Source organism: Pongo abelii, chromosome 20, assembly GCF_028885655.2.
Source record: "Pongo abelii isolate AG06213 chromosome 20, NHGRI_mPonAbe1-v2.0_pri, whole genome shotgun sequence".
NCBI classification, from domain to species: domain Eukaryota; kingdom Metazoa; phylum Chordata; class Mammalia; order Primates; family Hominidae; genus Pongo; species Pongo abelii.
In genome coordinates, this window is record NC_072005.2 from 54,893,643 (window position 1) to 54,918,228 (window position 24,586).

At 53.4% G+C, this 24,586-nt stretch overlaps 2 protein-coding genes across 4 annotated transcripts; one reads left to right on the top strand and one right to left on the bottom strand.

Annotated features, from left to right (window-relative positions):
- The first annotated feature begins 505 nt into the window (after positions 1-505).
- Positions 506-11,359, top strand: LOC129052009 (galactoside alpha-(1,2)-fucosyltransferase 2). 3 transcript variants are annotated; one of them, XR_008516659.1, is made up of 2 exons: positions 506-679; positions 978-1,389. XR_008516659.1 is itself a non-coding variant. In XM_054540870.2 (2 exons), the coding sequence occupies exon 2, from the start codon at positions 7,603-7,605 to the stop codon at positions 8,632-8,634; it is 1,032 nt and encodes a 343-aa protein (XP_054396845.2). In that variant the 5' UTR covers positions 506-679; positions 7,601-7,602; the 3' UTR covers positions 8,635-9,712. The 3 variants fall into 3 exon arrangements, 2 of the variants coding, with proteins under 2 accessions (XP_054396845.2, XP_054396844.2); XM_054540870.2 differs by lacking the exon at positions 978-1,389 and adding an exon at positions 7,601-9,712; XM_054540869.2 differs by lacking the exons at positions 506-679; positions 978-1,389 and adding an exon at positions 7,332-11,359.
- A 1,103-nt stretch (positions 11,360-12,462) lies between these two features.
- MAMSTR (MEF2 activating motif and SAP domain containing transcriptional regulator) lies at positions 12,463-23,232 on the bottom strand. Its single transcript, XM_024237386.3, has 9 exons — positions 22,974-23,232; positions 20,686-20,724; positions 19,610-19,752; positions 19,247-19,431; positions 18,796-18,898; positions 18,359-18,553; positions 17,852-18,037; positions 17,708-17,762; positions 12,463-17,542 (listed from the first exon to the last, which is right to left on the bottom strand). The coding sequence occupies exons 1-9, from the start codon at positions 23,029-23,031 to the stop codon at positions 17,259-17,261; spliced, it is 1,248 nt and encodes a 415-aa protein (XP_024093154.2). The 5' UTR covers positions 23,032-23,232; the 3' UTR covers positions 12,463-17,258.
- Between the last annotated feature and the right edge of the window lie 1,354 nt (positions 23,233-24,586).

The window sequence follows — 24,586 nt, forward strand, 5'->3', positions numbered from 1 at the left end:
GCGAGGTGGCTCACGTCTGTAATCCCAGCACTTTGGGAAGCTGAGACAGGAGAATCCCTTGAACTTGTGAGGCGGCGGTTGCAGTGAGCTGAGATCATGCCATTGCACTCCAGCCTGGGCAACAAGAGCAAAACTCTCTCAAAAAGTAATACTACTAATAATTAATAAATAAATAAATAAATATAAGACTCTGAGGGGACTCAGAGTCAGCGAGAGCCTGGCCTAGCAGGACTCTGTCCCCCGCCTCCATGCTGCCTTTCTGGAGGCCTTCCTGGCTGCCTGGAGGAGGGGAGCAGAGTGGGGGCCCCTTTCTGTTGGGGCATCACAACAGTTCCCCAAGGAAGACCCCCAGGGGACCCGGATGGGGGATGCGACCTTGACCTGCCTCTCTCCCCCACCCTTATGGCCAGGCTTGGGGTGCCTGGTGCAGGTGGAGGAGCTAAGGGTAGATAACAAGATGGACTTTGTGGCAGGCACTGGGGAGGGAGGAGGGGCTACGGGCTCACCTCCCTCCCGCAGCCCAGCCACACCTGCTCTGGAAAGCCCTGTAGCTCCTGGGCGGGGTTTGCCAGTCACCGATGCTGGAAGGGTTTCTTTGGCCCTGAGTGAAGAGAGACCCAGAGGGAACGCTGAGGTGCCTGCCCAACCACTCTGTCCCGGTTTCCTTCAGCAGGACCAGGTGAGAGAAGGTGAGGGGGCTCCTCTCCCACCCTACAACACGCACACCTGTGCACACACGCCCAGGCGGAGAGCAGGGATTTGGGACGTGGACCCGCGTGCCCTCGTGGGTCTCTGGTGCCCTCTGGGATGCACCCCCAACTCAGGACCTCCAGGAGAGGAGGGTCCCTCCCTCGGCAGCCAGGACCCCCTCCCCAGCCAGCCGCCCTCCTTAGCTCCCTCCCCACTTCCTTCCAGGTGGATCTGTTTCTAGAGCTCCAACCACCACCTCCCTCCCCTTCTCCACCCCGGGCCACCAGGTCCTTCCTTGTCTCCTTCCCCTCAGCAGTTTGCAGGAACCACCCTGGCAGTAATGGTGCAGATGGCTCACGCACAGCTGGTGGTGACCCGACTTTCCCGTCTCCACCCTGAGGCTCCTCAGAGGCTTCATGGAACCCAAACTGCTGGTCTCACCTCCGAACCCTGCCCTTGCCCAGGGAGGGCGGCTCCGTCCCTCCTGCACTCCCTAAACCCGCTCTGAATCACCGCTTCTGTTCTGGGTCGGAGAATAAAGGTGGGGTTTGCAAGTGATGGCCCTACGTTATTGCCTGAAGCTCCGTTCTCCTCCCCAGAGTGGAAGTGATAATGCCGGGAATCCGGGAATCCCGGGGAGGTGCAGGAAGACAGCGGGCTCGAGGCAGTGGGGTGCGACTGAGCCGGACGTGCTGAGCTGGCCGGGGCACGGGGCAGTTGGGGTAGAGAAAGGCTTTCAGAGCTGGGGGACAGGACGGGGCCCCGGGTGAGCGGAGAGCTGGGTTATTTCACGGGAACAGCTGGTGACAAAGCCGGAGGGGTGTGCGGGGCCAGGCGAGAGACTGGGATTCTGTCTTAAGAGGCATAGGGAGCCCTGAAGGGGCTGTGAGCTGCGAAGGGGCAGGGCCGGCGCTGGGTGTAGGGGACAGAGGGGAGAGGAGGAAGCCGGGCTGCAATAGAAAGACGTGGATGGGGCTGGGCGTGGTGGCTGACGCTTGTAATCCCAGCACTTTGGGAGGCCGAGACAGGCGGATCACGTGAGGTCAGGAGTTCGAGACCAGTCTGGCCAACATGGAGAAACCCTGTCTGTACTAAAAGTACAAAATTAGCCAGGCATGATGGTGCATGCCTGTAATCCCAGCTACTCGGGAGGCTGAGGCAGGAGAATTGTTTGAACCTGGGAGGTGGAGGTTGTGGTGAGCCAAGATTATGCCATTGCACTCCAGCCTGGGGAACAAGAGCAAAACTCTGTCTCAAAAAAAAAAAAAAAATCTCAGTAAGATAGACCAGGTGTGGTGGCTCATGCCTGTAATGCCAGCACTTTGGGAGGCTGACGAAGGAGAACAGAGGACCTCCTGAGGCCAGGAGTTTGAGATCAGTGTGGGCCACATAGCAAGACCCCCCTCCCCATCATCCCTACAAAAAAAGCAACTCAAAAAAAATAATGCCTTCAGGCAGAATGGGAGTGGTGCTTGGTTCAAGCCTGACATAAGTGTGAGTTTGGGGCACCAATTCTGCTCTGAACACCAGGGACAGCCCATGTAATACAGCATTTCCCTTTGTGCCCACACAGCCCTAAGGGAGGTGTGGTTTGTTTTTGTTGTTGTATCTTTTTGAGATGGACTTTTGCTCTTGTTGCCCAGGCTGGAAGGCAATGGTACAATCTCAGCTCACTGCAACCTCCGCCTCCCAGGTTCAAGCGATTCTCCTTCCTCAGCCTCCCAAGTAGCTGAGATTACAGCCATGAGCCACCATGCCTGGCTAATTTTTTTGTATTTAGTAGAAATGGGGTTTCACCATATTAGTCAGGCTGGTCTCGAACTCCTGACCTCAGGCGATCCACCCGCCTCAGCCTCCCAAAGTGCTGGGATTACAGGCATGAGCCACTGCACTGGCTTTTTTTTTTTTTTTTTTTTTTTTTTTTGAGACATCGCGCAGACTGGAGTGCAATGGTGCGATCTCAGCTCACTGCAACCTCCGGGGAGGTGTTGTTTTTATCCCTCCCCACAACCCCCTGTTGATGGACAGACAAGGACAATGAAACACAGAGAGGTAAAAGCCCTGGGTTAAAGTCACACAGCACATAAGAGGTTCCTTATCATGCCGTGCAGGGCATCTCACCAAACCTCAAAAATTCACAATCTCATAGCGCAGCTCGCTCTGTGAGGCCCCCCCCACCTCTTCCTTCTCTCCCTGCAGGTTCAAGTCAAGGTCACTGCCCAGCTTCCTGCTCTGGGCCGCTCAGCAGCCACCTTCCTCCTTCCTGGGTAAGGAGGTAGGGAGCTACCAAGGAGGCAGGGACATCCGTCTAGAACATTCTGTTTTTCTTTTTCCTTTTTTTTTTTTTTTTTTGAGATAGAGCCTGACTCTGTCACCCAGGCTGGAGTGCAGCTGTAGTGTAATGGTACAATCGCAGCTCACCACAACCTCCATCTCCCAGGTTCAAGCGGTTCTCCTGCCTTAGCCTCCCAAGTAGCTGGGATTACAGGCATGTGCCACCACGCCTGGCTAATTTTTGTATTTTTAGTAGAGACGGGGTTTCTCCCTGTTGGTCAGGCTGCTTTCGAACTCCTGACCTCAGGTGATCTGCCCCACCTTGGCCTCCCAAAGTGCCGGAATTACAGGCGTGAGCCACCGCGCCTGGCCTAATTTTCTCTAAAATAGAGACAAGTTCTCACTATGTGGTCCGGACTGATCTCGAACTCCTGAACTCAAGCAATCCTCCCAGCTCGGCCTCCCAAAGTGCTAGCATTACATGTGTGAGCCATCGTGCCTGGTCCCTGTCTGTTTCATTCTCTCTGTCTCTCTAGTCCTGCCTCTCTCTGTGTCTTCTTGTCTTTTTCTCTATTTGTCTCTTCCTCTGTCCCTTTTATCATCTCTGTCCCTTCCCTCCCTTCCTCCCTCCCTTTCTCCCTCCCTCCCTCCCTTCCTTCCTTCCTTCCTTCCATAGGTGAGAAAAAGTAGCATCTTTTCCTCACCTATCACAAAGTTTGCAACTGGGGCACCTACAGTAAAAGGTTAACAGACACAAGCATAACAAATGTATTTAAGGCAAGTGTTACATGACATGGGAGCCTTCAGAAATGAAGGCCTAAAGAAACAGGGAAACCTGGGTGGGTTTTTTGTTTTGTTTTGTTTTTAGATGGAATTTTACTCTGTCGCCCAGGCTGGAGTGCAGTGGCGCGATCTTGGCTTACTGACTGCAATCTCTGCCTCCATGATCAAGTGATTCTCCTGCCTCAACCTCCCCAGTAGCTGGGATTACAGGTGCACGCCACCACGCCCAGCTAATTTTTGTATTTTTAGTAGAGACGGGGTTTCGCTATGTTGGCCAGACTGGTCTCGAACTGCTAACTTCAGGTGATCCACCCACTTTGGCTTCTGAAAGTTCTGGGATTACAGGCGTGAGCCACTGTGCCTGGCTACCCTCCCGTTCTATGATCTATGGTTTAAATGCTACATTTGACCACTATCAATACTCCCAGTATCAAAAGTGGGAAACCTAGGTTCTTCACCCAGAGGCTATAACGAACAGCATTCTTTGCCTTGTGGGTGACAATAGCAAACACTTACCACCTGTGTATATGTGCCAGACACTGTTTTAGTCCTCAGAGAGGTGATGTCACTTGCCCAAAATCACACAGCTCGTGACTGTGAGAGTCTGAAATTGGCCAGAGCTTGTGCACCTAGCCACTGGTGGTGATGTGTCTTTGAGTCATCAAGTCCAGCATTCTGTTTTGGACTTAGTGAAAGGATATACTTTTGTAGTGATGAGAAAGGAACTTTATCTAGAATTTGTGTGGCCAGGCACGGTGGCTCACGCCTGTAATCCCAGCACTTTGGGAGGCTGAGGCGGGTGCATCACTTGAGGTCAGGAGTTCGAGACCAGCCTGGTCAACATGGTAAAACCCCATCCGACTAAAAATACAAAAATTATCCAGGTGTGGTGGTGCACGCCTGTAATCCCAGCTACTCAGGAGGCTGAGGCAAGAGAATCGCTTGAACCCAGGAGGCAGAGTTTGCAGTAAGCCAAGATGGTGCCACTGCACTCCAGCCTGGGTTACAGAGCAAGACTCCATCTCAAAAAAAAAAAAAGAAGAAAAGAAAAAGAAGTGAACTGGTTCAAAGACCATAATCATACATATCACACAAGACTGGAAGCGGACCAGGCTCAGTTAATTTAGCAGCTCCACAAAGTCATCAGTCACCTGAGCTCCATCCATCTTCATATGCTGTGCTACCATTTCTTTTTTTTCTTTTTATTTTTTTGAGACGGAGTCTCGCTCTCTCTCCCAGGCTGGAGTGCAGTGGCGTGATCTCGGCTTCTGCAAGTTGCGCCTCCCGGGTTCACGCCATTCTCCTGCCTCAACCTCCCGAGTAGCTGGGACAACAGGTGCCCACCACCACACCCAGCTAATTTTTTAAAATATATTTTTAGTAGAGACGGGGTTTCACCGTGTTAGCCAGGATGGTCTCGATCTCCTGACCTCGTGATCTGCCCGCCTCGGCCTCCCAAAGTGCTGGGATTACAGGCGTGAGCCACCACGCCCAGCCAGCTACCATTTCTTAACTGTATCATCTCACGGTCCCAAAAGGGCTGCTACACATCCAGCCATCACATACAGATAATGCCTTTCAAAAATAGCAGAAAGAGGCTGGTTCTTGTCTTGGTCCCTTTTGAAGAATGAATGAAACCTTCCTAAGCCTTCCAGCAATTTCCCCTCAACTCCGATGGGTAGGAATTGTCACATACCCATGTGACCCGATAGGAGGCAAAAGAAATGAGACTTCTGGAATTAGTTTAGCCTCAGATTGTGCAGCTGAGAAGTTGATCAGCCATCTCTGAAGGACATGCAGCTTGCAGAAAATTAAGGTGGTGTTAACAAGGAGAAAAGGGGAAATGGCTTTAGAGTAGACAACAGGGATGCCCTGAGGGGTTGTGTAGGTTGTTCACTGCAGGAAGTCCCCTGGTCAAGAAAGTAAGTGGGGTTTAAACAGCCCCACAGTCTACTTATCAAACCAGGTGTCCTTGGCATTGTGTCCACCCAGAGAGCTCACTATTTTTTTTTCTTTTCTTTTCTTTTTTTTTTTTTTTTTTTGAGAGGGAGTCTTGCTGTGTCCCCCAGGCTGGAGTGCAGTGGCATGATCTTGGCTCACTGCAGCCTCCGCCTCCCGGGTTCCCCGGTTCAAGCAATTCTCCTGCCTCAGCCTCCCTAGTTCAAGCAATTCTCCTGCCTCAGCCTCCCGAGTAGCTGGGATTACGGGCGTCCGCCACCACACCTGGCTAATTTTTGTATTTTTAATAGAGACGGGGCCTTATCATGTTGGCCAGGTTGGTCTCCAGCTCCTGACCTCAGGTGATCTGCCCACCTCGTCCTCCCAAAGTGCTGGGATTACAGGCATGAGCCACTGTGCCTGGCCACAACTCATCTTTTAGAGCCAGCCTACATTTGTCATAGGCCGTGGCCGATGAATGGAAAGTCCACGGTGGAGCTGGGTGTTCCTCTCAAGTTCAACAGGCTGTGGCCAGGAGGGCAGGCAGGCCAGGTGGACAATTTCCCTTCAAAGTGGATACAGGCAGGACATGCAAAGATTAATATCTCTGGCACTGGACTCTGGCAAGTAGGAAAATAAAAACAAAAGATGAACATCTCGGGCCAGGCGCGGTGGCTCACGCCTGTAATCCCAGCACTTTGCGAGGCTGAGGCAGGCAGATCACAAGGTCAGGAGTTCGAGACTAGCCTGACCAACATGGTGAAACCCTGTCTCTACTAAAAATACAAAAGTTAGCCAGGCGTGGTGGTGGGTGCCTGTAATCCCAGCTACTCAGGAGGCTGAGACAGGAGAATAGCTTGAACCCGGGAGGCAGAGGTTGCAGTGAGCAGAGATCGTGCCATTGCACTCCAGCCTGGGTGACAGAGACTCCATTTCAAAAAAAAAAAAAGAACATCTCTACAAACTGGATCGCCAGTAAATAATAACTACATATACTTGTACTCACCATATGTAGACACCCACATATGTACACTCAGTCGATAAACACCCACATTTAAACATACAATGTGGGCCAGGTGCAGTAGCTCACGCCTATAATCCCAGCACTTTGGGAGGCCAAGGTGGGAAGATCACTTGGCCTAGGAGTTTGAGACCAGCCCGACCAACATACTGAGATCTTATCTCTACAAAAGAAAATTTGTTTTTAGTTAGCTGGGCGTGGTGATGGGCACCTGTAGTCCCAACTACTCGGGAGGCTAAGGCAGGAGGATTGCTTGAGCCTAGGAGGTCGAGGCTACAGTGAGCCACGTTCTCACCACTGCACTCCAGCCCAGGTGACAGAGCAAGATCTTGTCTCAAAAAATAAATAAAAAATTAATAAATAAAACAAAAAATGCATACAATGTATAGATACACAAAGTATATATATATATACTGCTATGTATACACATTCACATATACACACATGCTGTGTTCACAACCACCTAGATGACATATGTATGTGTATACATACTTACACATATACCCTTACATGTACACGATGTATCTCTACCCATACACTACCATGTACACATGTCCATTTGTACACAGCTGTATATGTACACGCACAATTTTGCACACACCTGTATATGTATACAATGTATGGATCCCCCATATCCACATTACACACAATGTGTACGCATCCACCTGTGTACACACACCCACCTATGAACACAATGTAGACACATCTGTATAAACACACTCGAGATACATGCCTATGCATATAGGCAAGTATGTGCCAAGTATTTACACACCCGAAGTAAAAGCACACTCACATGCACCCACACTATGCCTGCGCACCAGCGCATGGCCACGTTCACCAGCGCCCCGGGCCTCCATCTCCCAGCTAACATGTCCCGTTTTCCTCCCCTGACAGCCATGCTGGTCGTTCAGATGCCTTTCTCCTTTCCCGTGGCCCACTTCATCCTGTTTGTCTTTACGGTGTCCACTATATTTCACATTCAGCAGCGGCTAGCGAAGATTCAAGCCATGTGGGAGTTACCGGAGCAGATACCAGTGCTAGCCTCAACATCAAAGGCACTGGGACCCAGCCAGCTCAGGGGGATATGGACAATCAATGCGATAGGCCGCCTGGGGAACCAGATGGGTGAGTACGCCACGCTGTACGCCCTGGCCAAGATGAACGGGCGGCCCGCCTTCATCCCGGCCCAGATGCACAGCACCCTGGCCCCCATCTTCAGAATCACCCTGCCGGTGCTGCACAGCACCACGGCCAGCAGGATCCCCTGGCAGAACTACCACCTGAACGACTGGATGGAGGAGAAGTACCGCCACATCCCAGGGGAGTACGTCCGCCTCACGGGCTACCCCTGCTCCTGGACCTTCTACCACCACCTCCGCCACGAGATCCTCCAGGAGTTCACCCTGCACGACCACGTGCGGGAGGAGGCCCAGAAGTTCCTGCGGGGCCTGCAGGTAAATGGGAGCCAGCCGGGCACCTTTGTAGGGGTCCATGTTCGCCGAGGGGACTATGTCCATGTCATGCCAAAAGTGTGGAAGGGGGTGGTGGCCGACCGGCGATACCTACAGCAGGCCCTGGACTGGTTCCGAGCTCGCTACAGCTCCCCCATCTTCGTGGTCACCAGTAATGGCATGGCCTGGTGTCAGGAGAACATTGACACCTCCCACAGTGATGTGGTGTTTGCTGGCGATGGCATTGAGGGCTCACCTGCCAAAGATTTTGCTCTACTCACACAGTGTAACCACACCATCATGACCATCGGGACATTCGGGATCTGGGCCGCATACCTTGCGGGTGGGGACACCATCTACCTGGCCAATTACACCCTCCCCGACTCCCCTTTCCTCAAAATCTTTAAGCCAGAGGCAGCCTTCCTGCCGGAGTGGACGGGGATTGCCGCAGACCTGTCCCCCTTACTCAAGCACTAATGCTGGCCCGTCCTTTGAGAACTTTTCTCCTTCTCTGGCTCCCTCAAGATGAGTGCCCGGGCATGAGAGGCATGTGGTTCTATGAGCAGGACCCATATCTCTTCTGTGAAGATGCGTTGGGCTGCAAGTAACAGAAATCTCAATGAACAGTGGCCTGGCGTGGTGGCTCATGCCTGTAATCTCAGCACTTTGGGAGGCCGAGGCGGGTGAATCACTTGAGGTCAGGAGTTCAAGACTAGCCTGGCCAACATGGTGAAACCCTGTCTCGACTAAAAATACAAAAATTAGCCAGGCGTGGTGGTGCACACTTGTAATCCCAGCTACTCGGGAGGCTGAGGCAAGAGAATTTCTTGAACCCAAGAGGCGGAGGTTGCAGTAAGCCGAGATGGTGCCACTGCACTCCAGTCTGGGTGACAGAGCAAGACTACGTCTCAAAAAAAAAAAAAAAAAAAGAAAAGAAAAGAAAAAGAAATGAACGGGTTCAAAGACCATAATCATACATATCACACAAGATCAGAAGTGGCCCAGCTTCAGGGTCAGTTAATTTAGCAGCTCCACAAAGTCATCAGTCACCTGAGCTCCATCCATCTTCATATGCTGTGCTACCATTTCTTAGCTGTATCATCCCACGGTCCCAAAAGGGCTGCTACACATCCAGCCATCACATACAAATAATTCCTTTCAAAAACAGCAGAAAGAGGCTGGTTCTTGTCTTGGTCCCTTTTGAAGAATGAATGAAACCTTCCTAAGCCTTCCAGCAATTTCCCCCCAACTCCGATGGGTAGGAATTGTCACATACCCATGTGACCCGATAGGAGGCAAAAGAAATGAGACTTCTGGGATTAGTTTAGCCTCAGATTGTGCAGCTGGGAAGTTGATCAGCTGCCTCTGAAGGACATGCAGCTTGCAGAAAATTAGAGAAAAGGGGAAATGGCTTTAGGGTAGACAACAGGGATGCCCTGAGGGGTTGTGTAGGTTGTTCACTGCATGAAGTCCCCTGGTCAAGAAGGCAAGTGGGGTTTAAACAGACCCACAGTCTACTCATCAAACCAGGTGTCCTTGGCATTGTGTCCACCCAGAGAGCTCACAGTTTTCTTTTCTTTTTTTTTTTTTTTTTTTTTTGAGACAGAGTCTTGCTGTGTCCCCCAGGCTGGAGTGCAGTGGCATGATCTTGGCTCACTGCAACCTCCGCCTCCCAGGTTCAAGCAATTCTCCTGCCTCAGCCTCCCAAGTAGCTGGGATTACAGGTGCATGCCACCACGCCCAGCTAATTTTTATGTTTAGTGGAAATGGAGTTTCACCATGTTGGTCAGGCTGGTCTCAAACTCCTGACCTCATGATCTGCCTTCCTTGGCCTCCCAAAGTGCTGGGATTACAGGTGTGAGCCACTGCGCCTGGCCCTAGAGCTCACTGTTTTCTAGTTAGTCCATCTGGAAGTGGAGCCTTTTTCCAGCTTGCACAAATGTGCCATATTGGCTTGTAGCTGGCATGCATCCAAGTTCATAGGTCCTGCCTCTTCAATCCTGGCTTTCTAGGGCCTGGGATGATCATTGCTGAGAACTCAGAGACCAGCCTGGCTCAGTGAACTTCAGGGCGTTCCATTCATTCTTTCAGTAAATGTTTGCAGCACATCTGTTACATGTCAGGCAGTGAAACACCCCACAGCAGCCTTCCCTCTTAGAGGATACATTTGTAACCATTACACAGTCATCAAAGGAATAATCTATTTTAATCACCAGTGTGAACACAGTCATAGAGTGGGGTATTCCCAGCTACCAGGGAGGCTGAGGTAGGAGGATTGCTTGATGCCGGGAGTTAGGGACTATAGTGCACCGTGATTGGACTTGCGAATAGCCACTGCACTGCGGCCTGGACAACGTAGTGATACCCTGACTCTTATAAACAAATAAATGAATAAACACAATTATGACTTTGGGGATGGGAGAAAAGGTTCTCTGAGAGCTTATTACATGAGTATCACATGAACTCCAAAATACATCTTAGGCCAGGCATGTGGCTGTAATCCCAGCACTTTGGGAGGGTAAGGTGGGCGGATCACCTGAGGTCAGGAGTTCGAGACTAGCCTGGGCAACATAGTGAAACCCTGTCTCTACTAAACATACAAAACATTAGCCAGGGGTGGTGGCGCACAACTGTAGTCCCAGCTACTTGGAAGGCTTAAGCAGGAGAATCGTTTGAACCAGGGAGGCAGAGGTTGCAGTGAGCCAAGATCACACCATTGCACTGTAGCCTGGACAACAGAGTGAGACTCCATCTCGAAAAAAAAAAAATCTTAGGAGTAGATGGAATCCTGTTACAAGTCTGGATCAAAAAGGCAGCTTTGGCTGGGTGCAGTGGCTCACACCTGTAATCCCAGCACTTTGGGAGGCTGAGGCAGATGGATCACTTGAGGTTAGGAGTTCGAGACCAGCCTGGCCAACATAGTGAAACCCTGTCTCTACTAAAAATACAAAATTAGCTAGGCGTGGTGGTGCATGCCTGTAATCCCAGCTACTAGGGAGGGTGAGGCAGAAGAATCACTTGAACCTGGGAGATGGAGGTTGCAGTGAGCTGAGATCACGCCATTGCACTGCAGCCTGGGCAACAAGAGCAAAACTTGGTCAAAAAAAAAAAAAAAGAAAAGAACAAGGCAACTTTTACAATGATTTTGAGATCTCAATATTACAGTATTTTCTCCAGACTACCCACAAATATGTACTGTGAACCTATCATGTATCAGAAAGCAGTCTAGGAGATACGATCCCTGCTCTCAAGACGGCATTTACAAGTCACTTCAAAATATAATTGGTACAGGCCAGGTACAGTGGCTCACGCCTGTAATCCCAACACTTTGAGAGGCCAAGATGGGAGGGTCACTTGAGATCAAGAGTTCAAGACCAGCTTGGGCAACATAGGGAGATCCTGTCTCTACAAAAAATAAAAAACTAACTGGGTATCGTGGAATACAACTGTAGGACCAGCTACTCGGAAGGCTGAAGTGGGAGGATCAATTGAGCCCAGGAGTTTGGGGCTTCAGTTAGCCACAATCACACCTGTGCATAGCCTCTGCACTCCAAAGTCGCAACATAGCAAGACACCATCACTAACAAAATTTTTAAAAATCGAAAAGATACAGGCCAGGCGTGGTGGCTCACGCCTGTAATCCCAGCACTTTGGGAGGCCGAGGCAGGGGGATCACAAGGTCAAGAGATCAAGACCATCCTGGCCAACATGGTGAAACTCCGTCTCTACTAAAAATACAAAAATTAGCAGGGTGTGGTGGGCACCTGTAGTCCCAGCTACTCGGGAGGCTGAGGCAGGAGAACTGCTTGAATCTGGGAGGTGGAGGTTGCAGTGAGCCGAGATTGTGCCACTGCACTCCAGCCTGCCAATATTGCGAGACTCCGTCTAAAAAAAAAAAGATAATTGAAAAGATACAATTAGATCCTGAGGCAAGCAGGTGCTATGGCTCACACCTGTAATCCCAGCACTTTGGGAGGCCGAGGTGGATGGATCACTTCAGGTCAGGAGTTCGAGACCAGCCTGGCCAACATGGTGAAACTCTGTCTGTACTAAAAATACAAAAATTAGCCAGGCGTGGTGGCATGCACCTGTAATCCCAGCTACTTGGGAGGCTGAGTCAGTAGAATCACTTAAACCCAGGAGGTGAAGGTTGCAATGAGCTGAGGTATCGCCACTGTACTCCAGCCTGGGCAAAAGAGCGAAACTCGAGACAGAGAGAGAGAGAGAAAAGAGAGAAAGAAAAAAGAAAGGAAGGAAGGAAGGAAAGAAAGAAAGAAAGAGGAAGGGGAAGGGAGGGGAGGGGAAGGAGGCCAGGTGCAGTGACTCACGCCTGTAATCCTAGCACTGTGGGAGGTCAAGACCAGTGTGGATCACCTAAGGTGGGAGTTCAAGACCAGCCTGACCAACATGGAGAAACCCTGTCTCTACTAAAAATACAAAATTAGCCAGGTGTAGTGGCGCATGCCTGTAATCCCAGCTACTTGGGAGGCTGAGGCAGGAGAATGGCTTGAACCCGGGAGGCAGAGGTTGCGGTGAGCCGAGATCATGCCACTGCACTCCAGCCTGTGCAACAAGAATGAACTCCGTCTAAAAAAAAAGGAAGGAAGGAAGGAAAAAGAGAGGAAGGAGGAGGAGAAATATTTTTTCCAGTCTACACAATGAATATGACTATATCCTTTTGGGGAGGGAGTATGTTTATAAGATAAATTAGTAATTTTTAGTATTTTGATGTTGGTGGTCTTTTTCAGGCCTCATGATGTAAATATCCACCTTCTGTTGAGATCGGAGGAGAGCAGGAAGGTGCTGCTTGGGGTTCCCCATCTGATCCCCCTTGGTCCAGCCCTGGTTTTCCTGAGGCAGGAGGGAGGGATGAAGTCTTTGGAGAAGAGTTGGGTGTTGGGTGCTTGGCAGTGCAGGATGCAAGCCTTTCAGTTAGGCTTAAGGTTCAGACAGGCACCCCACCAAGCCGGCTTCCTGGCCCTGACTCCTTGGGGCAGTGCAGGGACCAAGTGCACCCTCAGCTCAACAGTGCCCACTCTGGACGCAGGCGAGATGGGGAAGGTGCAATGGAGGCAGGTGAGGGGCCTGGCAGAAGCTGAAAGACGAGTGCCTGAGACACAGAAAGATGAGTGCGGAGACTGAAAGGGATGACGGATGCATCAGAGATAAAGGGCAGGAGGGAGTTGGAGACAGAGATAGGGAGGAGAGAACAGCCAGAGGGCAAATCAGACAGAGAACAGAGAAGAGATATGAAGACACAACCGGGACAGAGTGACCTGAGTCAGGCAGAGATGGGGACACATTGATATAGAGAGTGATACAGTCAGAAAAGTCTCCGGGCCAGGTGTGGTGGCTCACGCCTGTAATCCCTGCACTTTGGGAGGCTGAGGTGGGAGGAGCACTTGGGGTCAGGAGTTCAAGACCAGCCTGAGCAACATAGTGAAACCCTGTCTCTATAAAAAATGCAAAAATGGCTGGGCACGGTGGCGCACGCCTGTAATCCCAGCACTTTGGGAGGCCGAGGCTGGAGTGCAGCGGCGTGATCTCGGCTAACCACAACCTCCGCCTCCCGGATTCAAGCGATTCTCCTGCCTCAGCCTCCCAAGTAGCTGGGATTACAGGTATGCACCACCATACCCGGCTAATTTTGTATTTTTAGTAGAGACGGGGTTTCTCCGTGTTGGTCAGGCTGGTCTCGAACTCCCAACCTTAGGTGATCTGCCCACCTCAGCCTCCCAAAATGCTGAGATTACAGGCGTGAGTCACTGCGCCCAGCCTGGTCTACTGTTCTTTTCCATCTGCAGTGGACAGTGCTGGCGGCCCACCCACGTGCCTTCAGATTCCTCTTACTAGGTCTGTGCACCCAGCCCCCAGCTTGTGTGCTTGGCGTATTAATCATGCCTTTGTCTTTTCTGAACTTCTGCTGCTTTGACAAGTGGGGGCCTCGATGACTCTGGAGGGACTGACCCTCCCAGGGATAGCCAAATGCTAGAGATAGTTAACTACTCACCTTTCCTATATAAATCAGCCAATCCAGAGCCCATACCCCATCCACACCTTTATGAGCACAGGCTCCCTGAGCCAGGTACCAAAAACTCAGGACAGCCTCTATGCTCCAGAGCCTGCTGAAATTCAAACTAGGTAATCTCAAACCCACTTACCTTGCCTCTTCTGGTCTTTTTGTTTTGTTTATTTTTATTATTATTTCTTTGAGACAGAGTCTCGCTCTTTCACCCAGGCTGGAGTGCAGTGGCGTGATCTCGGCTCAATGCAAGCTCCACCTCCCGGGATCAGGCCATTCTTCTGCCTCAGCCTCCCGAGTAGCTGGGACTACAGGCGCCCACCACTGCGCCCGGCTAATTTTTTGTATTTTTAGTAGAAATGGGGTTTTACCGTGGTCTTGATCTCCTGACCTTGTGATCCGCCTGCCTCGGCCTCCCAAAGTGCTGAGACTACTTTTGTTTTTTTTAGATGGAGTCCCACTGTGTTGCCCAGGCTGGAGTGCAGGCATGATCTCGTCTCACTGCAAGTGATTCTCCTGTCTCAGCCTCCTGAGTAGCTGGGATTAAAGGCACATGCCACCATGCCCAGCTAATTTTTGCATTTTTACTGGAGACTGGGTTTCACCATATTGGTCAGGCTAGTCTCGAACTCCTGACATCATGATCCACCCACCTCGGCCTCCCAAAGTGCTGGCATTACAGGCATTAGCCACCGTGCCCAGCCAAAACCTACATTTTAAAACATTTTGCTGCTGACAACTTACCCTATTACATTCTTCCCAGGACTGCCCTTGGGCTGGAGGTTCCTGGGAGTTTATGTCATTCCTCCCTCCCTCGGTGACCCATGGCTCATGACTGACTAGGGGTGGTATAGTGGCAAGTCTCCAGATGTAGCCCCTGGTGAGCATGTCTCTGATATTCACAGATTTGTATAGTGCCCTCCCATATTTAACGTGGGCTTGCCTGACTTGCATTAATTATAAAATACAGTGGAAGAGAAATTGTGCCAGTTTCAAGCCTAGTCTTTAAGAGACTGGTAGCTTCTGCTCCCCCCTCTTGGAATACTCACTCTTGGGAGCCCTGAGCTATCATGCAAGAAATCTAGTTACCCTGGTGGAGAGGCCACAGAGGGACAGTGCCGACACTGCATGGAGTGTCACACTGCACAACCCAGCTGGGCCCAGCCTTCACGCTATCCCCACCATGGTGCCACACACATCTGATGTGCCATCTTGTATGTGCTAGCCCAGGTGGGCCCTGAGATGACTGCAGCTCTAGCCAACATCACATGGAACTGAAGAACTGCCCTGCTGAGCCCAGTCAACCCATGCATTTGTGAGCAATCATGGATAGTTATTGTTTTACAACTCTAAGTTTTGGGGTGGTGTGGGTTTTTGTTGTTTGTTTGTTTTTTGTTTGTTTTGAGATGGAGTATCACTCTGTTGCCCAGGCTGGAGTGAAGTGGCATGATCTCAGCTCACTGCAACCTCCACCTCCTGGTTTCAAGCGATTCTCCTGCCTTGGCCTCTCAAGTAGCTGGGATTACAGGCTCCCACCGCCACACCTGGCTAGTTTTTTTTTTTTTTTTTTTTGAGACGGAGTCTTACTCTGTCACCCAGGCTGGAGTGTGGTGGCGCAATCTCAGCTCACTGCAAGCTCCGCCTCCCGGGTTCACGCCATTCTCCTGCCTCAGCCTCCCGAGTAGCTGGGACTACAGGCACCCACCACCACGCCCAGCTAATTTTTTTGTATTTTTAGTAGAGACGGGGTTTCACCATGTTAGCCAGGATGGTCTCGATCTCCTGACCTTGTGATCTGCCCACCTCGGCCTCCCAAAGTGCTGGGATTACAGGCGTGAGCCACTGTGCCCAGCCCAGTATTTTTGTATTTTTAGTAGAGATGGGTTTCACCATGTTGGCCAGGCTGGTCTTGAATTCTTGGCCTCAAGTGATCTGCCTGCCTCGGCTTCCCAAAGTGCTGGGATTACAGGCGTTTGCCACTGAGCCTGGTTTGGGGGTGACTTGTTGTTTGGCTATAATAAGCTCAAACAGGGAGATACAAAGGCCCAGTTCCATGTGTCCCAAGATGGGAAAGACTCCACAACTTAAATTTGTGCTCTGGAGCTCCCCGCAGGATTAGGCTGAGGTTGGAACTTCACCTGAAGTCACCTCTTGCTCCTCTTCCCCTTTGCTGTCCTGTTTTCCCCACTCTTCTACTGGTTTCTCCTGGGAACATTTCTTTCTTTCTCCCTCTTTTTTTTTTTTTTAAAGATGGAGTTTCACTCCTGTTGCCCAGGCTGGAGTGCAATGGAGCGATCTTAGCTCACCATAACCTCCGCCTCCCGGGTTTAAGCGATTCTCCTGCCTCAGCCTCCCAAGTAGCTGGGATTCCAGGCATGTGCCACCATGCCCAGCTAATTTTTGTGTGTGTGTGTGTGTGTTTTTGGTAGAGACAGGGTTTCACCATGTTGGCCAGGCTGGTCTCGAACTCCTGACCTCAGGTGATCCACCTGCCTCAGCCTCCCAAAGTGCTGGGATTGCAGGCGTGAGCCACCACGCCTGGCCAGAACACTTCTTTAATAAATCACTGGCATTTATATCTTGCCTCAGGCTCTGCTTCCAAGAGAAGCTGATCTTAGACCTGATGCTTCTAATTTTTTCATCTCCAACCAGAACCCTGGGAGGTCAGGGTCTGGCTCCCCCATTCTCCCTCTCCACTCTTTCTTGGTCCTCTACTGCATCCAAAAGGCATAACCACCTTCCAGGCTCCCCAAACAACAGGGAGCCATCTACTGGGATCGGGGGCATGTAAAAACATCCATGAGGTCTCTGAGGGAAGCAGCAAGCAGCTTGTTTGCCGTGGCCAGCAGCAAAAGAAGCCCCCCAACCATACCACCCCGGAGGGGGATCATAAGGAGGCCAGGTAGGCAAAGTTAAGGCAGTTGCATGTCAGCAGCACTTCAGGAGGCAGGTGGGGTTGGAGGTTGTCTCCGATCCTGTGTCTGTGGTAGGAGGGGCTCTGCTGGTAGTTCCCTCTCCTCCCCCAAGGAGCTTCTCTCCACCCCCACCAGTTCTCTGTCTCTGTAAATCCCAGAATCCATCACCACGGATCCTCCAGCAGGTCCCACAGCCGGCTGCTGCTGGAGTCAGATAAGTCAGCGGAGAAGATGCTGGGGGGTGGGGGACCAGAACCCAGAGGAGGACCCCCGCTCAGGGCCTCCAGCCAGTCCAGGGAGTCCGTGGGGTCCCTGGGAGAAGGGGAGGAGGAGTTCGTGGGAGACGGGAGTGAAGAGGAGAAAACAGATGAGAGGCCTTCAGAGTCCGGGGAGGGGGACAGCACGTCGAAGGAGCCAGGGAAGTCCAGGGGAATAGGGGGCAGGGGGTCTGCGGGATAAAGAATGGTACGTGAGCTTGGAAAGTCAGGGGTCCGGGCGCCAGCCCCCCATACCCCATTTCCAGGATCCAGCTCCCCAGCTCATTCCTCCCTTGGACGCAGGAGTCCGGAACCTCATCCCCCACCTCCCCTGAATCTAGCAGTTTGGATCCTACCGTCAGGCTCCACCTGATCCTCCAGGATGTCATCGATGCCCCGGTTAGGAAGCAACTGCGGATGGAGAAATTTGGCGTGAACTCGGGACTGCGACCTGGACCTGACTGGAGAACCCTAGCCGGATTCAACCCACACCCTCTTACCTGCGCCCTCCGGATCGCTTCCTGCAGCTCCTCCTCCAGAGTCAGAGCCGCTGAGCCCGGCGCTGAGGAAGGGGTCAGGGCTGGAGCTGCAGCAGGAGCCGGAGTGGGAGTTGGAGCCGGAGCAGTCCCCGGGGTATCCGCGGCACGTGGAAGAGGTGGCCTGTGAGATGCTGCGCTGGGCTTGACCTAGAGCAGCCAAGAGGGCGAGCTCCCATAAGCCACGCCCACAGGGCGCAACCCCACCCACTCGCAACGTGTGGCTCCACCCCTTGATCCTGTCGCGACCCCTCGCTCGTCAACCCCTTTGGCCTCGCCCCCTATTCTTTCATTGGCTCCTCTTCTCTAAAGATCCGCCCCCCTGTTGCTCTGAACCACGCCCCCTCGCCTTCAAGGCTTCCCACCGCTGGTCCTCGCCCCCACACTTCATTGGCTAGTTTTTTCGACACCCCGCCCCGGCCCACTTTGCTTTCTCTTCATTGGTCCACACGCGCATAGCCCCGCCCTCACCGAGCCCTGACGCCGGGTGGCTGCCAGGGCCTTGGGCCTGAGGCGCGGCCAGTGAGCCCCCGCGGGATTGTCCTCGCGCCGCGGCTTCGGCCGCTCGCGGGGCGGCGCGCCGCCGCGCATGCGCTCCAGGAGCATAGACTTGGTCCCCGACACTGGGAGGCCCCGCAGGCGCAGCTGCTGCCGGAGCTCTGAGACCTGGGGAGGCGGGGGGTGGGAAGAGGCAGTGCTGGGCGGGCTCCGGGGCGCAGGCAGGAGCTAGACAGGATATTTGGAAACCGAGAAAGGAGGCACTGGGGTCCGGACTCCTGGGACCCTAAAACAGGATGGGACTGGGTACCCGATCTCCTGGATTTCCAGAGGGCAGAGGCTGCGGGGTTGGAATTCTGGGACCCCACCGAAGGAGAGAGCCAGCCTGGAAAGTTACACCCCAAACTCACCGTCAGCTCCTCCAGTTTAAGGGTCTGAAGTTCCAACTTGTGTGGAGGGGGCGAGGGGCTAGGGACTCCCGGTGGGCAGGGATTGAGGGGAGAGGGCTTCATCCTGGTGATAATCGTGAGGGGTGAACAAAGGTTAGAGAGGTAGAGGAGGAAAAGGCGTTCTGGGGTCCTCAAAGGCGGGGGGCTGGGGAAGATGCAGAAAAGCGAAGGCCCAGAATTCTGGGTCTCCGAGGGCGCAAACATGAGGCTAGATTTCTGTGCATGGGGGAGGAGGAACTAGGGGTTCAGACTCGGGTCTGAAGGGCGAAGGGAGGGGCTGGGATCCTGGACTCTTAAACCCTGGGAGAGGGTTGGGGGCCCGAATTCCCTAATCTTGGACTCGAGGTTTGAGGGAGGAGGATGCTGGGACCTGAATTTCTGGGTCCCGGGAGAACAGAAGCGGGTGTCATACCTAGGATGTGGCTGCTGCGAGTCTGTCCCTTCCCACAGAGATGGCCCGGGAGGACCCAGGGCGGACCCCTCAGCTTGGGGGTCCGCCCTGGATCCCTGTCTCGGCTCTGGGGGCATGTACTGGTGGTATGTCAAGTTCCCCCTGGGCTTGGACTCCCTCCAACGTTGGGAGATCTTGGGAGACTCCTGAAAGAGCAGGTGTGATGTGCTAGGCTTCAGCGCGGCTCCCACCTTCCTGCCCCAGGGCTACATGCAAAGTATGCAGTCAGCTCGGTACCACCGAAGAGGAGCAAAAATGGCAGCAGCAGCAAGGGAGACAAAGGCTAGGCTCTCAGAGGGACCTCTCCCTCCGGTTGAGACTCACCTTCTTTGGGGACCTCCAAGGAGGACAATATTCTGGCTCGGGGAGCAGGACCCCAGGGCTGAAGAGGAAAGGGGCCGTGCCAGAGGGCAAGGCCGGGGCCAGAGGAGGGCCTGAGGCTGAGATCCACGGGTCCGGATCCGAGACTGAAGAGACGGTGAAGGACCCTGAGAGGCCTGCAGGCAGGAAGCCAGGCCGGGAGGAGCAAGGCTGTGTGGAAATCGGGGCCCCAGGGTGCGAGAGGGCAGGCCAGGGAGCAAGACTTGAGTGCTGGGAGATGGGCGCCTGAACTCCTGGATCTGAGGGCGGAGGTGTGGGGGGGCTCTGGTTGTTACATTCTCAAGTAAAGCAGGAATTTTCTATCACAAAGGGGTGTGGTAGCTGAGGATCACAGATGTCTGAGGTTTTGCTAGGACAGGAGTGGGGCCTGCACTCCTGGTTCTTGGGGAGAGGGAGAGGCTGAAAGCTACATCCAGGCCGGTCGCGGTGGCTCATGCCTGTAATCCCAGCACTTTGGGAGACTGAGGCGGGCGGATCACTTGAGGTCAGGAGTTCGAGACCAGCCTGGCCAACATGGTGAAACCCCGTCTCTACTAACAATACAAAAATTAGCCAGGCGTGGTGGCGCGTGCCTGTAATCTCAGCTACTCAGGAGGCTGAGGCAGGAGAATCGCTTGAACCTGGGAGGTAGAGGTTTCAGTGAACTTAGACTGAGCCATGACACTCCAGCCTGGCGACAGAGCAAGACTCCATCTCAAGAAAAAAAAAAGCTACATCCAGAGCTTCTCATGTATACCAAATGTGGAGACCGGGATGCCTGTCTTCTCCAAAGAAGCAGGATCCAAACTCAAGCATCTCATTAGGGTGGAGAAGCAGGAAGCAGAGCTCCCAGGGGTGGGGTGGCCAGAGACCTGGACCCCTGGATCCTTGGGAAAGGACAGGATGGGATTTTGGTCTGTCCCAGGGGATGGAGACTGAGCTGCAGGAACCAATGAGGGCTATCTGGCAGCTGTATTCCAGGATATCCCAGTGTGGGGGCGGGGGGTCAACATCCCCTCCCTTTTGGGGCCCACACTTACTCTGCTCCTGATTCCGTCTGTGGATCCGAAGCTGGAGGACTGTGGAGGGAGGAGGGAGGTGGGAGGAGGAAGGCGGGAAGGGAGTGTCCAGGAGCCTGGCCTGGCAGGCGGGTGGGAGCTGCAGTTGTTGGCGGGATATTCGTGCCCAGCCCCTTTACACAGCCTGTGCAGGCGGGTGGGCGGGCAGCAGGCTCCCTTCCTCGGGCCTCCCGCCTGCTCCCTGCCAGCGCAGTGTCGCGGGCCAGCGCCATTCTGGGGCTACGAGCCAGCCAGCGTGTAGGCTGGAGGCAGCCCTGCCCCCGGCTCCACCTGCCCCCTCCATGAGCAAGCGTGTGCCCACCCCACCCCCTGCGCAATCGCCATCTTGGCAGCCTGGCCCCTTTGCACCTCGCCTCCCTTTATCCATGCACTCCTGCTACTTTCTGTGCTATCTCGGGGCCTTCCCACAGTCAACACTCTCCGCATATCCACATTTTCAGTATGCATCTCTCTGGGCTCTAGTTTTGCACACATGCCATTTTTGTGCACTTGGCATGTTTTTGCACACTCTTCATCCTTGACTCACTCTGCCTCAGCATCCATGTTAACACTGTTTTTTTCTTTTTTTAAATTTGTTTTATTTTTTTAGAGACAAGGTCTCGCTCTGTAGCCCAGGCTGGAGTGCAGGGGTGCTATCATAGCTCACTGCAGCTTTGAACTCCTGGGCTCAACCCATCCCCCCACCTCAGTCTCCTGAGTACCTGGAACTACAAGTATGCACCACCACACCTCGCTAAATTTTTTTGTTTCGTTTTTTAATTTTTTGTAGAGAGAGGGTCTTGCTGTGTTGCCCAGGATGAATGTTAACTATCGGTTTTTTTTTTTTTTTTGAGACAGAGTCTCGCTCTGTCACCCAGGCTTGAGGACAATGTCACGATCTCAGCTCACTGCAACCTCTGCCTCCCAGGTTCAAGCGATTCTCCTGCCTTAGCCTCCCAAGTAGCTGGGATTACAGGTGCTCACCACCACACCCAGCTAATTTTTTTTTTTTTTTTTTTTTTTTTGAGACAGAGTATCACTCTGTCACCCAGGCTGGAGTGCAGTGGCGCGATCTCGGCTCACTGCAACCTCCACCTCCCAGGTTCAAGCAATTCTCCTGCCTCAGCCTCCCCAGTAGCTGGGACTACAGGCGCACGCCGCCACGCCCGGCTAATTTTCTGTATTTTAGTAGAGATGGGGTTTCACCGTGTTGTCCAGGCTGATCTCGAACTCCTGAGCTCAGGCAATCTGCCCACCTCAGCCTCCCAAAGTGCTAGGACTACAGGCATCAGCCACCTTGCCTGGCGTCATTTTTTTGTATTTTTATTAGAGACAGGGTTTCGCCATGTTGGCCAGGCTGGTCTTGAACTCCTGACCTCAGGTAATCCACCTGCCTTGGCCTCCCAAAGTGCTGGGATTACAGGCAAGAGCCACAGCGCCCCACCTGGATGAATGTTAACTATCTTATGTGCACAGTCAGGGTTTGTCCCCCAATTTGGGAGCAAGGATCTCTCTGCACATTTCTGCTCTTCTCTGGACATATGCGCCTTTTTGTACACTCCTTGCTCTTTGATTTCTGGTGTCTTTGTACCCATTCAACCACATAGGCACGCTCACGTGCACACTCAAGCACCCTTTGCCTTCTCAGGAACTGATCTGTAGTTAGAAACACTTGCACACTTTTTTTTTTTTTTTTTTTTTTGAGATGGAGTTTGGCTCTTGTTGCCCAGGCTGGAGTGCAATGGCGTGATCTCGGCTCACCACAACCTCCTCCTCCTGGGTTCAAGCTATTCTCCTGCCTCAACCTCCCAAGTAGCTGGGATTACAGGCATGCACCACCATGCCCGGCTATACTTGCAGAATTTTTGCCTGCCCTGGGACCTAAAACAAGACCTTTGACACTTTCACAGCTTGACAGCTCATTGTCCCCTCACCCAAACTCCCACACTGGTCCTCTGAAGTCCCTCCTCTGCTCTTCTGCCCCTGCATGGGCGCCAGTGTAAGCCTTTGTTTCTCTTCAGTGCTTGAACCCTCTGCACGCCTACCCCTGGCCTCCAATCCCCATTGCTCCCCCTTGAGCGTGATACTAGCCATTTGCACACTTGTTGATCCACCACAGCTGGACCCCTGTGCTTGGGCCTCCTTTATGCAACATGACCTTTTGCACAAAAAACACAGGCCTCATGGGACCTACCACCCCTCCCTTCCCACCCCAGAGTACAGCATTCTCAGGATCCCATCCCCCACACATGAAGAGAGCCCTCTCTCACCAGATCGGAACTTGGAGCGAATGATTTGGGAACGCTGGGAGGAAGCCGCCAGGGTCATTGCCAAGGCCAGGATGGGGACCTGGACGGAGGGGGGCAGGGCAGGGGCCCCATAGAGGGCTGGCTCAGAGTGGAGGTCAGGAGGCTGCCCCTGAGAGTGAATTCAGCAGGGAAAGGGCCCGAGGGCGGTGGGAATAGGAGCAGCCTTGGGCCATAACTTCCGGATCCCAGGGGCTGTAGAGGAGGGGACTGCAGACCCGGACACCTTGCTCTGAGGGAGGAGGAAGCTGGGGACCCAGACCCCTGGTCTGAAAGACAGGGGCTGAGGGCCTCAACTCTGGGATCCTGGGAGGGGAGGGACTCAAATCTGGGACTCCTAGGTCCTGAGGAGGAAGGGATTGTGGGTTGGGACCCCTGCGTCTAGGAAAGGGAGGAAGCAGTGGGGCCTGGAGTCTAGAATCTTGAAGGAGGAGGTGGTTAAGGGCTGGAACTCAATACTCTAAGGAGATGAGAATCCAAGATCCTGGGTGGAGAGGGGAACGGGGCCCTGACAGGTTTCTGAGGAATAGAAGGGTCCCTGTGACCTGCATCTGAAAAGGAGTGAGTAGGGTGTCAGCCACCAGGGTCTCTGGGGAAGGGACTGGGACCAGAGAGGGGATAGAACCGTTGAGGAGTGGGCCCCCCCCCATCCACCCCAGGGGCTTCTCACCAGGTGGGCTCGGCGAAGCTGTGCTCTGGGGCGGGTTGAGTCTAGAGGCCGAGGCTGGACACCACAGGCTCCGCCCCACCAGCCTGGGACCGCCTCCAACCCACCTTCCTGGGGTGTGACGGGAGCCCCGCCGGGGACCCTGAGAAGGGACAGGAGCACCCGCTGGGAGGGCCTGAGCAGGCCTGGGGGGATGCTGGGGGGTAGAAGGGGGACGTCAGGGTTCCCCGGCTCGGTCTTCCTGCACGTCCTGGGGCTGTGGGGTCGGGGGGGAGCGGTGGCAGGCAGACTGACAGAAGCAGGTGCCCGGAGAGGGGCGCCGGGTGAGCAGCAGCGGCAGGTGGTCGTGTCCCGGCCCTACCGGCAGGTGCCACCTGTCGCCTACTTTTTCCCTGACGCAGCAACTGGAGTCAAGTTCAGGGGAGTGAAAAGTTCAAACTGGGGGCCCAGATTCCTGGATCCAAGAAAGGAGAGGGATGGGGACCTGGAGTCCTGGGTTTGAAGAAAAAGAGGCAGGGGACTCTGGGGTGTTGGGAACAGGGACAGAGGTGTTGGGATTCGGCGGTGTGCCCGGCAGGCAGAAGGGTCCAGAGGGGGCTGGGGACTCAGATTCCTGGGTCTGAGGGAGGAGGGGGCTGGAGTATGGATTTGGGGGGGTGTCGAAGAGAGACATCGCTGGTTCCCACTGGCAGGACTGAGGGCCTTATAATCGGCAGAGCAAGCTTAGGGCCGTGTTCTGAGGGGTGTGGGAGGCTCCTGTGCTCTTGGGTTGGATTACATGCAAAAGGGCGAGCTAAGGCCGTGGCTATAAATACCTCCTCAGACTCGGCAGGGGCCCAGACAAGGGCCCTGCAACCTTGTTCTGCAGAAAATCATCATTAGCGCCCCGGAGTCTTAACAATCGAGGCGC

What these genes read in the sequence shown, in the direction of transcription:
- LOC129052009 (XM_054540869.2), top strand. Translation starts at nt 7,513, where the DNA reads ATGCCTGCGCACCAGCGCATGGCCACGTTCACCAGCGCCCCGGGCCTC.
- MAMSTR (XM_024237386.3), bottom strand. Translation starts at nt 23,031, where the DNA reads ATGACCCTGGCGGCTTCCTCCCAGCGTTCCCAAATCATTCGCTCCAAG. An exon ending in TCGCTCCAAGTTCCGATCTG is followed by an intron (nt 20,725 to 22,973) that starts GTGAGAGAGGGC and finishes CTCCCTCCACAG; the next exon opens with TCCTCCAGCTTCGGATCCAC. An exon ending in CAGACGGAATCAGGAGCAGA is followed by an intron (nt 19,753 to 20,685) that starts GTAAGTGTGGGC and finishes CCGTCTCTTCAG; the next exon opens with TCTCGGATCCGGACCCGTGG.